Source organism: Leptodactylus fuscus, chromosome 9 (genome assembly GCF_031893055.1).
Source record: "Leptodactylus fuscus isolate aLepFus1 chromosome 9, aLepFus1.hap2, whole genome shotgun sequence".
Taxonomy (NCBI): domain Eukaryota; kingdom Metazoa; phylum Chordata; class Amphibia; order Anura; family Leptodactylidae; genus Leptodactylus; species Leptodactylus fuscus.
In genome coordinates, this window is record NC_134273.1 from 28,773,850 (window position 1) to 28,786,942 (window position 13,093).

General features: G+C 42.4%; 1 protein-coding gene across 5 annotated transcripts in view; it reads right to left on the reverse strand.

The window, feature by feature from the left end:
* Positions 1-13,093, reverse strand: part of SLMAP (sarcolemma associated protein) — a 91,510-nt gene that overhangs the window by 44,402 nt on the left and 34,015 nt on the right. For all 5 annotated transcript variants that reach the window (XM_075287900.1, XM_075287898.1, XM_075287902.1 and 2 more), the window contains exons 2-3: positions 11,622-11,769; positions 9,520-9,592 (exon numbers count right to left, since the gene is read on the reverse strand). In XM_075287900.1, coding sequence (XP_075144001.1) covers positions 9,520-9,592; positions 11,622-11,769 — 221 coding nt within the window. The remainder of the gene's footprint in view (positions 1-9,519; positions 9,593-11,621; positions 11,770-13,093) is intronic.

A 13,093-nucleotide genomic window follows, 5' to 3' on the forward strand; every position in this document is an offset into this window, starting at 1 on the left:
TAGCAGAAGCCAGCTCTGTGTTCTCAGAGGTCACTAGAACACCTTGGGCACAATACTCGGCCTTGTTCAGCACAGCCAAGATCAAGTTAAGAGGATTGTAAACTCATTTTATTTTGGGGGAATCGTCGTCAGCTGCAGAAGTAAACAGTGGAGGATTTTGCTGATTTATCACAGTGGTAACCAGAGATGCACACTACTGAAAATGCCTCTCAAATTTATTACATTTTTTTTTTTTTTTTTTTTTTTTTACAAGAGTCCCTTTAAATATACAGCCAAGTACCACCAAGAAAACCTGACAATGTGATGTCATCAAGACCCTGTAGTGCCATATTTAGTACCAGGCCTGCTGGGAGGTGTAGTGCAATCCAGTATCGTCAGAAACTGCTAATTTACCTAGCAGAAAACAAAAAAGCAGGGGCATAGCTATAGGGGGCGCAGCGGTAGTAGCCGCTACGAAATCCAGACCCTTCACACAAAATATACCACCAGGGTAAAGAGGGGGGCCCAGGAGCTTCTAACTACGCCTCTGTTAAAAAGTGTATTAGACAATACAAGAAAATCCCACACAGAACACCATTTTTATAACTGCAAGTCACAGGCAAAGTTACATGCAGTTCCATATGTGCATCCATGTAGGATGCATATATATAATATATATATATACATATACAGTCCTATGAAAAAGTTTGGGCACCCCTATTAATCTTAATCATTTTTAGTTCTAAATATTTTGGTATTTGCAACAGCCATTTCAGTTTGATATATCTAATAACTGATGGACATAGTAATATTTCAGGATTGAAATGAGGTTTATTGTACTAACAGAAAATGCGCAATATGCATTAAACCAAAATTTGACCGGTGCAAAAGTATGGGCACCTCAACAGAAAAGTGACATTAATATTTAGTACATCCTCCTTTTGCAAAGATAACAGCCTCTAGTCGCTTCCTGGAGCTTTTAATCAGTTCCTGGATCCTGGATGAAGGTATTTTGGACCATTTCTTTCTACAAAACAATTCAAGTTCAGTTAAGTTTGATGGTCACCGAGCATGGACAGCCCGCTCTCAAATGATCTGAAAACAAAGATTGTTCAACATAGTTGTTCAGGGGAAGGATACAAAACGTTGTCTCAGAGATTTAACCTGTCAGTTTCCACTGTGAGGAACATAGTAAGGAAATGGAAGACCACAGGGACAGTTCTTGTTAAGCCCAGAAGTGGCAGGCCAAGAAAAATATCAGAAAGGCAGAGAAGAAGAATGGTGAGAACAGTCAAGGACAATCCACAGACCACCTCCAAAGAGCTGCAGCATCATCTTGCTGCAGATGGTGTCACTGTGCATCGGTCAACTATACAGCGCACTTTGCACAAATAGAAGCTGTATGGGAGAGTGATGAGAAAGAAGCCGTTTCTGCACGTACGCCACAAATAGAGTTGCCTGAGGTATGAAAAAGCACATTTGGACAAGGCAGAAACAACAAAAATTGAGTTGTTTGGTTATAAAAAAAGGCGTTATGCATGGCGTCCAAAAAGAAACAGCATTCCAAGAAAAACACATGCTACCCACTGTAAAATTTGGTGGAGGTTCCATCATGCTTTGGGGCTGTGTGGCCAATGCCGGCACCGGGAATCTTGTTAAAGTTGAGGGCCGCATGGATTCCACTCAGTATCAGCAGATTCTTGAGAATAATGTTCAAGAATCAGTGACGAAGTTGAAGTTACGCCGGGGATGGATATTTCAGCAAGACAATGATCCAAAACACCGCTCCAAATCCTCAGGCATTCATGCAGAGGAACAATTACAATGTTCTGGAATGGCCATCCCAGTCCCCAGACCTGAATATCATTGAACATCTGTGGGATGATTTGAAGCGGGCTGTCCATGCTCGGCGACCATCTAACTTAACTGAACTTGAATTGTTTGTCCAAAATACCTTTATCCAGGATCCAGGAACTGATTAAAAGCTACAGGAAGCGACTAGAGGCTGTTATCTTTGCAAAAGGAGGATCTACTAAATATTAATGTCACTTTTCTGTTGAGGTGCCCATACTTTTGCACCGGTCAAATTTTGGTTTAATGCATATTGCACATTTTCTGTTAGTACAATAAACCTCATTTCAATCCTGAAATATTACTGTGTCCTTCAGTTATTAGATATATCAAACTGAAATGGCTGCTGCAAACACCAAAATATTTAGAACTAAAAATGATTAAGATTAATAGGGGTGCCCAAACTTTTTCATAGGACTATATATATATATATATATATATATATATATATATATATATATATATATATGTGTGTGTGTGTGTGTGTGTATAATCTGCATCCTACATGGAAGTGTCAGTCTTTACTGCAGTGCTGGTTTTCTATTCATACAATCAAGGATCAGAACAAAATTCTATAAATGCTGCCTGCCATAGGGCAGAGGCAGGACAGATGAAAGGATTTGAGGCAGTGAATTTATTTTATAGGACCTAAAATTATTTTTTTAAGATGAAAATGAACTAAAGTTTTGACTGTGGACCTGGACGACTGACCAACTCTGTAAATGATCCATAGCAGATGCGGCTTTAGGGGAGCACGTGCTAGGTTACTCTATAGGTGAACACACCAAAGGGCAATGCACCGGAGGCAATACAAACATGGATGTGAACGACCAGCCAAAGCAGCAAGTGCTAAAATATACACAATTATTGTACTCAAATGTTTGTTAAATTCTTACAGCATATGACTGTTTACTAGGGTGCGAGGATTCTGCGGGAATCGTCTGTATATATTTAGATCACATAAGAACATTGACTGCAGATGGAGAAGTTTCTCATTATAAAACCACAAGAAGAGGAAAGGACAGTCCACTAAGGGGCGCTATAGAGGCAAGACAAAGGTTTATGAATGGAATTTGTTGCATAAGTCACCGGACCGCACCTACTGAGCGCTGATCTTACAAGTGTCATTGTGAGCACTGCAGGAAGTCATGAGAATAGAAGAATATGTGAAACTTGTACACACAGAATAGATCCTGAAATCTATGAGTGATAGCACATCGGCCAAGGTGAAAGATCAGATATTCTGGATTACCAGATCAGAGAGAAAGTATTTACTGTATTGGAATCTCTGTCACAGTGTGCATCCAAAATCACAAATGATAAGGTTCTGCAGTTCTGACTTTTTGCTCCACCGGTGTCAGTTTTAAAGAATAGACATCTGTCAAATCCTATAACAATTAAAGGGGGCCGTGGGCTCCGTATGTGACCGCTGCTTCAGTGGTCAACCTATCCTCCGACACCAGCACAATGGAAAGGCCCACGCTAGTGAGAATCTAACGCGGTGGGTGGGGGGGCACTGATCTTGAGAATAATGGGGGTGCAATGCTGGAGTAGTGCTGTGCAACCTTATAGCAATGTGTAGAGGGGTAGGAAAGCTAAACCAGAGCGGCAGCCCCTTCAGTCTCAGGACTGGTGGGGGTCCCAGAAATCACCCCTACTAATTAGCCCCCCATGTACACGACTGCGTGCTTTGTCACTGTGCTAGCAGTGTTTGTAACAGCGAGCACACTGACACTTTCTAACGTCCCATACTCACAGCCATGTATTATTACAGGCGTATAAAGACAGGGGGCGTAAACCCGTATGCAAATCTCAGCAAGTTTCTATACCTGTCCATTTCTGTATGGACATGGTAGAGAGATCATCCTTGTGCCATGTGTCCTCCTGTCTCACATGGTCATGTCCCTATACATGGAGCCTTGTGAAGTAATAGCATGGCCTAGTAATCTGGTAATGGAATTAGTATATAATCTGCTATACTGTGCATTAATACTGCAGAAACCTAATAGGGATGCATGGACGGCAGCAGATCTCACAGGTTCTTCAGAAGTCTAACACTGTTGCTCTCACAGATCTGCAGGTAAATAGAAGAAGTGAAGGGAAAAAGAAAAATGAAAGGGGTTTTCTAGCAATAAAAATGAAAATTTATAGGGGCCCACGACAATAAAGACAATAGGATTTTGGCGTCCACACAAGCCCCTTCATGGAGGCCGCCTGCGGAGGGTAGTGACTGGCACAGAGAATATTCTGTCCATAACTGTAATGGACAAATCATGAACACATTTAAAGGGGGGGGGGGGGGGGGGGAACGACACAAGAAGTGGAGGGGGTACGACGGGACTCTGTACGGTAAGTACATGTATAGTCTTCCATTTCTGGAACATTTCCAAATATTTACTTTACTTCCCGCCGCGCTGTGCGCTATTAAACACTATAGTTATAGTAAATTACATGTCTCGCTACCAAATAAAAACATAATAAAATGACAGGTCTCGCCATGTTTTACAGCCGTTCTGACTGAGGGAGTTTGCATTACTCCCGTCCAGAGACTATACGGGCTGTCATGTTGGCAGAGCTATCGCTATACGTACTCACCCAAACGTGCCCATGGGTGTAACTAGGTTTATATAGTCATATGTATGTACACACAACGCATGACCAAAAGCTGGCCAAAAGTGGTGGCGAGGACCAACACTGGAGCTCACACTGCCGATCGGACAATTGGACTAGTGAGCAGTGCCAGTACAGCAACATGTATGAGCCCATGTACATGGTATGAGTGAGGGGATGATGGCATGTAATGTGACCACGTAATAATAATGGAAACAAATGCAGAGTATTCACCACCATTAGTGATGCCCGTGGACTCCACATTACTTGGTTCTGATCTGCTGTATCTTGGTTTCTTCCTTTCCCAACACACAGGGCGCACTCTGTCTGAATGTGTCATTTGTAGACATCATATGAGAAATGTATCTCGGGTTTACGCCAGTTTTATGGCATTACAGGGGCACTTTGGTGCATGTAGGAGAGTAGCTATTGCTGCCAGGTCCTGGAGGTCCCTCTACCAAATATCATATACCACTATACTGAATGGCATATAATATGTAGGGACCCCACTCAAGCTTCACATTACCCTGGAGCATCAAGGCATATAACCTAGTGATGCTACCTCCTCCCTTATTTTTATGTGTTTTTTTTATCTTTGGGTAAAAAAGTGCTTATATTATTGTGTATTTTGATGGTACTTTTTGAACTTTGTGCTTAGTCACAAACTATTCTTCTCGCATCTTTCACACTTTTTACCTATAAGGAAATAAACAGAAAAATGCAATACCAAGAGAATGTGGTGTTTTGGAAAAAAACACCAAAAAAAGGCAAAAACCACCAAGATCTATTTCTTATTGATAACCAGTAACATCTGACCACCATTTTAAAGGGATTCTACCACTAAAACAGTTTTTTTTGTGCTTAAGGTGTGGGAATAGCCTTTAGAAAGGCTATTCGTCTCTTACCTTTAGACGTGGTCTCCGGCCTGCCATTCCGTAGAAATACCATTTTTTACCGGTATGCAAAAGAGTTCTCTCGCCACAGTGGGGGCGAGCCTCAGTGCTCAAACTGCGATGGGGCGTCCCCACTGCTGCCAGAAAAGTCTCTCCAGCGACGCCTCCATCTTCAGCTGCAACCCCGCCTCTTCTGTCTCCGCTCTTGCTCTTCTAGTTCAATACAGGAGCGTATGGCGCAGGCTTCGGAGGTTGGAATGAGACAGAAGACAGAAGAGGTGGTTGCAGCTGAAGATGGAAGCGTTGCTGGAGAGACTTCTCTGGCAGCAGTGGGTACGCCCCATCGCTGTTTGAGCGCTGAAACCCACCCCCACTGCGGTGAGAGAACTCATTTGCATACTGGTAAAAAAAAAAAAAAAACGGTATTTCTACGGAATGGTAGGCCAGAGAACACGTCTAAAGCTATTCCAACGCCTTAAGCACAAAAAAAAAAAGTTTTAGTGGTAGAATCCATTTACGTGTTTTTTTTTGTTTATAAAATATATAATAATCCTAAAAATGGCAAAGAAAACACTGGTGTGAGACCAAGCTTACACACAGAGGACAGAGCCTTATGCAGCCTGACAAACTATAATTTAGGTCGGAATAGGAGAAAATTATAGGACAAATTGTCCCCATGACTTCTGTACACATAGCAATGATACAGCATGGCTGCACCGTGTGTAAATTTACTGACACGGCCAAATCATCATCCGCTTGATAAAACAAGGATCCCTAGTGTCTCTTACACAGTACACAAATGTAACAGGAAAAACTGTCAAAGCATACAAGAGGGGGGGAAGTCAAATAAACACATCACAAACACAACATAGGAAAGTGAGGGAGGCGTGAGGTATCTCTCGCCTCGCTGAAGTCATTGGGTGCAGGTGAACTGACTGACTTACGTCCTCATTCCCTCCACAGATGAAGCGTTAAAGTATTTGCCCCCGTCACATACAGTATAGAAAGATTATGGGAAAGCGACCTTCAAACCCTGCTATGATTGAGGACAGAGATAAGGATCAGCTGACATCATCCTCTGGCCACGGGACTTGCACAGTTCCCTATTACAATATTCTAAAACATTTCCGTAACGCCAGGTTAATGATCAGATTTCTGCAGGTATAAAAAACTGTTGACTACAGTTATCACTGCATATACTGCTTAGTATTGCAGCTCAACCCCATACACGTAAATGGTTAATAACTTTTCAGTCTCATTGAATAGAGCTAGTGATTCTGGACCAAAATGTAATTCACTTTATTTGAAAACTGTAGCTACTAGCTATCTTGCTGTTCTCTCCCTGTTACTAGGGAAGTTCTGTCCTTAGTTATCTTCACAATCAACACGGGTTCACAGTGAGTGGAGGGAGGGAGGGGCAGGTCTGTTCACACAGTGAAAGGAGTGTCTGGTTCTGCTTACAGCCTATGAATTATCACATGTGGAATTATATACTTAACCAAAAAGTTTGAAACAGCTGAAAATCTGTCTTATATTCTCGGTTCTTCAAAGTAGCCACCTTTTGCTTTGATTCCTGCTTTGCTCACTCTTGGCATTCTCTTGATGAGCTTCAAGAGGTAGTCCCCTGACATGGTCTTCCAACAGTCTTGAAGGAGTTCCCAGAGATGCTTAGCATTTGTTGGCCCTTTTGCCTTCACTCATTTCAGGTGACTACCTCTTGAAGCGAAGAGAATGCCAAGAGCGTGCAAAGCAAAAGGTGGCTACTTTGAAGAACTATTATATTTTCAGTAGTTTCACACTTTTTTGTTAAGTATATAATTCCACATGTGATAATTCATAGTTTTGATGCCTTCAGTGAGAATCTACAATTTTCATAGTCTTGAAAATACAGAAAACTCTTTGCATGAGAAGGTGTGTCCAATCTTTTGGTCTGTACTGTGTGTATATATATATATATATATATATATATATATATATATATATATATATTGCAGACCAAAAGTTTATATATTAATAATAATAATAGCGTTACCGCTAAATCAAACTTCCTTAAAGGGGTTTTCCTCATGAACACCAGTTAAGCCATATCTTCTGGAGAGGGGAACATTTCTGATGGCTGGGGGTCCAAAGCAGGGACCTCCGCCAATCACAAGAATGGGGCACCTAAGCCCAGCAGTGGTGCACTTACCAAAAGATGGAAATAACAGAGGACAATACTTTGTCAGTACCACAGAGGTTGGCGGTGCGTCCTTCATAAAGGGAACCCCTGCTCTCATAAGCATGTGCATGGTTTATGTGAAGACCTTTATGCAAATTTCTGCAGAAACAGTTTTCTCCTTTCTGCAGAAATTCAATGTTTTGCAAGATAAAACTGGAAGCCACCCAAAACTAAATATGGCTGCCCCCACAAATCTGTCAATGGGAACACTAGACTATGAATGCGAGCAGAAAGCTATGGGAATCGCTGAGAACTTGCACTAACCCAAGTGTTGCTTCCTATAAGAAGGAGGAAGACTCAAAATAGACACAATAACGGGAGAAGCTTCATTAGAGAATGACTGACATGCAGAAACGGGTGACTTCCTGATATATGTGTAGAGCCCATGACCTTTCTAGAGCCCTCGAACCCTCAGATTCTGACCCATGGGTGACACAGACATCAGCAAGAGCTTAAAAATTGCTACCGATAGTGTAAATCATGACAAGGACTTAAGAGGAAGGAAGAGAAGAAAATAAGATCATTATGCGTGTAGGTGTCGAGCACCATGTGCTGTTGTCGCTCTCCCAATCTGTCAGCTCCGCTGGGTTTACAGTAGGACGTTTGCTATTAAACATGGAGATCTGACTACTGACACGCTACGTGACAAACACTTCAATATTCCGTTCCTGGATAGTCTTTATTTTCACATATTACTCAACAGCGTCATAAAGCAAATTCATAGAGATGACACGAGGGAATTCTACATATCTACAATATGCCCAAAAACATATAACTATTTCCATTCATACTTCCATATACAATAAGCATTGTCCAGTCTAATGACTCGCACTCCATGGTACCACGTTTCACAAGCATACCCACAACTCTGGCCACTGGTAACCGAAATTTCCCCAATGTGGGACTATTAAAGGATTATCTTATCTTATCTCTTATCTTAAGATCTTCCAAGACTTCTTCCCATGTCAATGTAATAGGCAGGACCAGCCTCAGGGACTACTTTAAGAACTTTTATGTGAGTATTTGCAGCAGACAGGTTTATGGAGATCACTGAGGGGAATACTATTTTAGTTGCTACTATGTAGGGTGCAGATTTTGGGGGTCAGTGGTAAAATATGCCTGCCACATCATGAGATCAACAAGTAGTACGGTAAGTAGGCATCATAACCCCCACATAACAGTTGTTGTCACACAACACAAACTTATCACCTGTCCACAACTTAGGGGATAACTGACCCTGAGGGTCCCACCATGGAGACCACCATGTTTGCTAGAACAGGGGGCCCTGAAATGAGTAGGAAATCAAGTGAAGTGGTGGTCCAGCATTGGCTGTGGTGGTTTATTATATGTTCCACTTCAAGGAGTTCCAAAGCCCCCTGCCCCAAAGTCAAAAGACTACAGCTAGGGGGGTATTAATGGAGCAGAGGGTCACACAAGAACCCTGCGCTCTATTCATAGCCTATGGCACTGATGGAAAAAGCTAAGAGCAGAGATCAGACTTTCCGGATAGCCTCATAGATGATAAATGGGGGAGCAATGCACATGATTGAAAAGTGTAAGTGACACACACTTATAGCCTGAATACCCCTTTAACTATTAAGTTTCCCCCAAAGGGAAGAAATAGGGATGCACTCTCTTTAATGGGACATCTCTAGAACAATGCCCATCAACCTCACTCTGCAGATAGACAGGCAAGGGTTACCCAAAACAAATTTTCCCCTTTGGAATTGGCACCTCCATTGCCAAGACATCGCCTTTTTATCAATATGGAAATTAGTTATTTTGAGCCACGAAAACATTGCAGTTGCCTTAAAGACCTAATCTGCATATTGACAAAAACAGCAATATCTTGGCAAGATAGGCAGCGATTGACAAGGGAAGAACATTGATATAGCCAAGTGTCATGTTCTGCTCTGGGTTGGCCCTTGTGCAAACAATTTTTTGCATGTAAAATTAGCAAATACTTACTCGGACCGTCGTCTCGCCTCTAACCCATCTGGCAAAAACAGCTTTACTGTGGACACTATACAACCATGGGTCACTATGGGAAAGAGAAAGCAAAAGATATTTATATGCAACGTGACTCCAATAATCATATAATATGTTCATATATCAGCATAAAAGTAGAAGCCATATTCATTTTTCAGGCTTCCTGGTCAGCAGTCAAGTAACTTTCTATGAGCCTGCAATTCTGTCCCTAAACAATCCATGACATCAGCACATAGAGAATGTTATATAGAGCAGGTGCAGGCCAGGTCTCTGGCTACCCCCGATATGATGCCAGATGCTGACTGGTATCCATTACATACACCGTAGTAAAAGCTCATGTTACCCTGGAGTGGACAAATGACAAACTCTCACCTCTAAGCAAAGAACACAAGCCAGGGACACAAGCCAGGGACACGAGTTAAAGTAGAGCGGTCACCTCTGCTGATCCCGTAAATACTGCTATCGCCCAAAATATTACAATTCTGGCACACTGTTTTACTATTCCTAGGAAATCATCCTGGAAATTCACAATTAAAAGGGACAACTAGGTGTTAGCAGTCTGGATTTTGCCCATAAACAATGTGAAATGGTGCAATTAGGGACACTTTGCACTTTGTAACACAAGCCTGTATTACAAAGGGCAAAAAAAACATAGAAGGTCAGTATAACCAGAGGGTACGTGCATAGCTATAGGGGTGTCAACATAGCAATTATACCCATGGGTAATGAGGCCTCCCAAAAACCCCTTGGCCACACCAGACTGTCACATGGCAGATGGGGAGTCTAGATGCAGAAAAATTATATATGATTACATATTAATGAGCATCTGTGTTCCATACTCTGCACTTAACTGTTCCTACTACAGCATTAGAAAGAAACTGACAGTTGGGTGTTAACAATTGGCGAGTGTCCCTTCCCACTATGAATCTGTCAACAGTGATTGGACAGTATCAGACTCTGCAGGGACACGCCCATTTGACAATTTGAATGGTAGACCACATTAATCAGAGACATGTTATCTCCAATGGTCTGATCGGTGGGGTTCCCTGCAGTCAGACTCCCACAGATCACTAAAACAGATGTCCCACGTGCCATGTATAAATGACCAATTGCGGTGGCATGCCATCTTTCCACTCATTTCTACGGGACTACTGGAAATAGTCAAGCACCATAAGAAGCTTCTCTTGCCCAATCCCATAGAGATGAATGGAGCAGAACAGTACATGTGCGACCTCCTGCTCCATTCGGTTTTATAGGACTGCTGAAGATTGCCAAATACTGTACTAGGTTTCTCTTCTGCAGTCCATAGAAATGAATGGAAAAGCAGAGTCTGTGTGTAACCTGGTGTTGCATGTATACTACACACATGGAACAAGTTCTCTGAAATCTCTGCAGTCAGGCCATTACCCATCAGACTCTTAAATTCCAACCCATAGATAAGATACACAATTCTAGAATACAGATTTATTGGCATTTTCAGGGCAAAAAATATCAATAATCATATTAGTGGGGGTCCAACACCCTGACACCCCCACCGATTAGCCGTCCTCAGCAGTTGCTAAATAGAGAACAAAATAGGAAGCAGACAACTCTGATCTCATGTGTAGTGGCTGAAAGGAGCAAATGAGTTGAGGGAGCTGATCTGCAGTTACCTGCTCTGGCCACTATGCAGAGAATGGCGCTGTTTGCAGCTGATATAGAGAACAGAGCAGAAAGCAGAGACCAGCAGATCAGTGGCGGTTCTAGGTACTGGCCTTTCACCAAACTGATATTAATCTATTATTGGGATAGGTCTTCAATATTTTTAGTCTGGAAGACCCTTTGAAGACCTTGCAAATCTACAAACCAAAAAGCTAGAGATGAGCGAGTACTATTAGAAACGGCAGTTTCGAATAGCACGCACCTACAGGAATGAATGGACGCAGCCGGGGTTGAGCAGCACGACGCCGGCCCTGTCTGAGTGCCGGCCAGCTCCATTCATTGCTATGGGTGCGTGCTATTTGAAACTGCCGTTTCGCATAGTACTCCCTCATCTCTACAAAAAAAAACAAAAACAAAACATAAAAGCAGCAATCACATACCTTTCCTGGTGTTTTCGGTGACATCGACCCCAAACTGAATGATGTCGCCGGATAAGATTTCACATGGCGGACTCTCCTCAGAGCCTCGACTCAACCTCTGGCTGTTTATGAAGGTACCATTACTACTCTTAGTGTCTTGAAGGTAGAACTGTAAGAGAATAAAGAATCGATAAGTAAACCCCAAAGAGGAAGAAATATATAGACACAAACGCTTTATTTTCTCGCCTTAGATAAAGTCTATCTATAAAGGTGAGGATTTGGATTTTCCACAAACGGCATTTCACTAGGAGGGAGTCAACTTCTGAAAAACTTTATCTGCAAAGATGAGGTTGAAAAACTAGGCAACGTCTCTACAGGTATGTGACTTGCCACTTATAGGGTTTGTCCAGTTCGTTTCTATTGAGATAGATAAATAGATAGATAGATAGATAGATAGATAGATAGATAGATAGATAGATAGATAGATAGATACACCCCCAGTGGAGGTTTGACAGGCAGCCCCCACACACACCAGCTGTACAGGGCTGCTTCTTAAACCCATACTATACACGGCACAAAGCCAGAGGCAGTGAGCTCTGTGCCCTGTATAGTGGTGAGGCAAAGCCATTGTCATTGTAGCTCAACTCCCATTGACTCCAGTAAGAGCTGGCAGAGATGCCATTAAGGAATAAATCAATTTTAGAAAATGCTCCGGCCCAAACCCTTTAATTTTCATTGTGCTGCTGACGAACTGTGTGACCTCCACCCAATGTTGCAAGAATACTGGCACAAGGAGTTCATGTATAATATAGAGATCACTATCCACTATCGCCAACACCCATACATACTGAAGAGATCTTATCCATTGACCGCATGAAGTCAGTGTATCCTAAATCTCCCCAGTCCTGCATGTGGAGGCTTATTTTGGGTCTCGCCGCCCATGTGTTTGGGGCGCCAGTCCAGTTTTGCTCTTTGAAGCCTGCAGACTCCTGTCAACGCTTAACTTTCTAAACTTTTAGAAAACTTAAGGCGACATCATTCACTTGTACATCCTGGCGGCAGGCGGAAGACATGAAAGCTCTTTAAAAAAAACAAAACAAAAAAGAAACCCACCACAACAAACGTCATCCCTCTGTGCAGCGAGACGGGATTGCTAATTACATGTCATGTAACGTCTCTGCCGACATCTTTCTACTTCAGCTTGATGATCAATTCTATAGGATGTAAAAAGCTGCTAAAATGTTGACTGAAGAGCTCGGAGCCGGGTATATGGGGGAGCTGCTAATGCAAGTCAGCAAAAAAACACACCTAGGACGAGGACATGTCCAAATATTCTGCACTGTATAAAGTCATTAAAAGGGTTAATCCATAGGATAGTCGATAAGTGTCTGATGGGATGGGGGCACGTCCACTGGCACCGACATCAACAATCACGACTCAATTACACCCCCATCTGAATGAAGCAGCAGGCATAGGTTACTCCATTCACATAG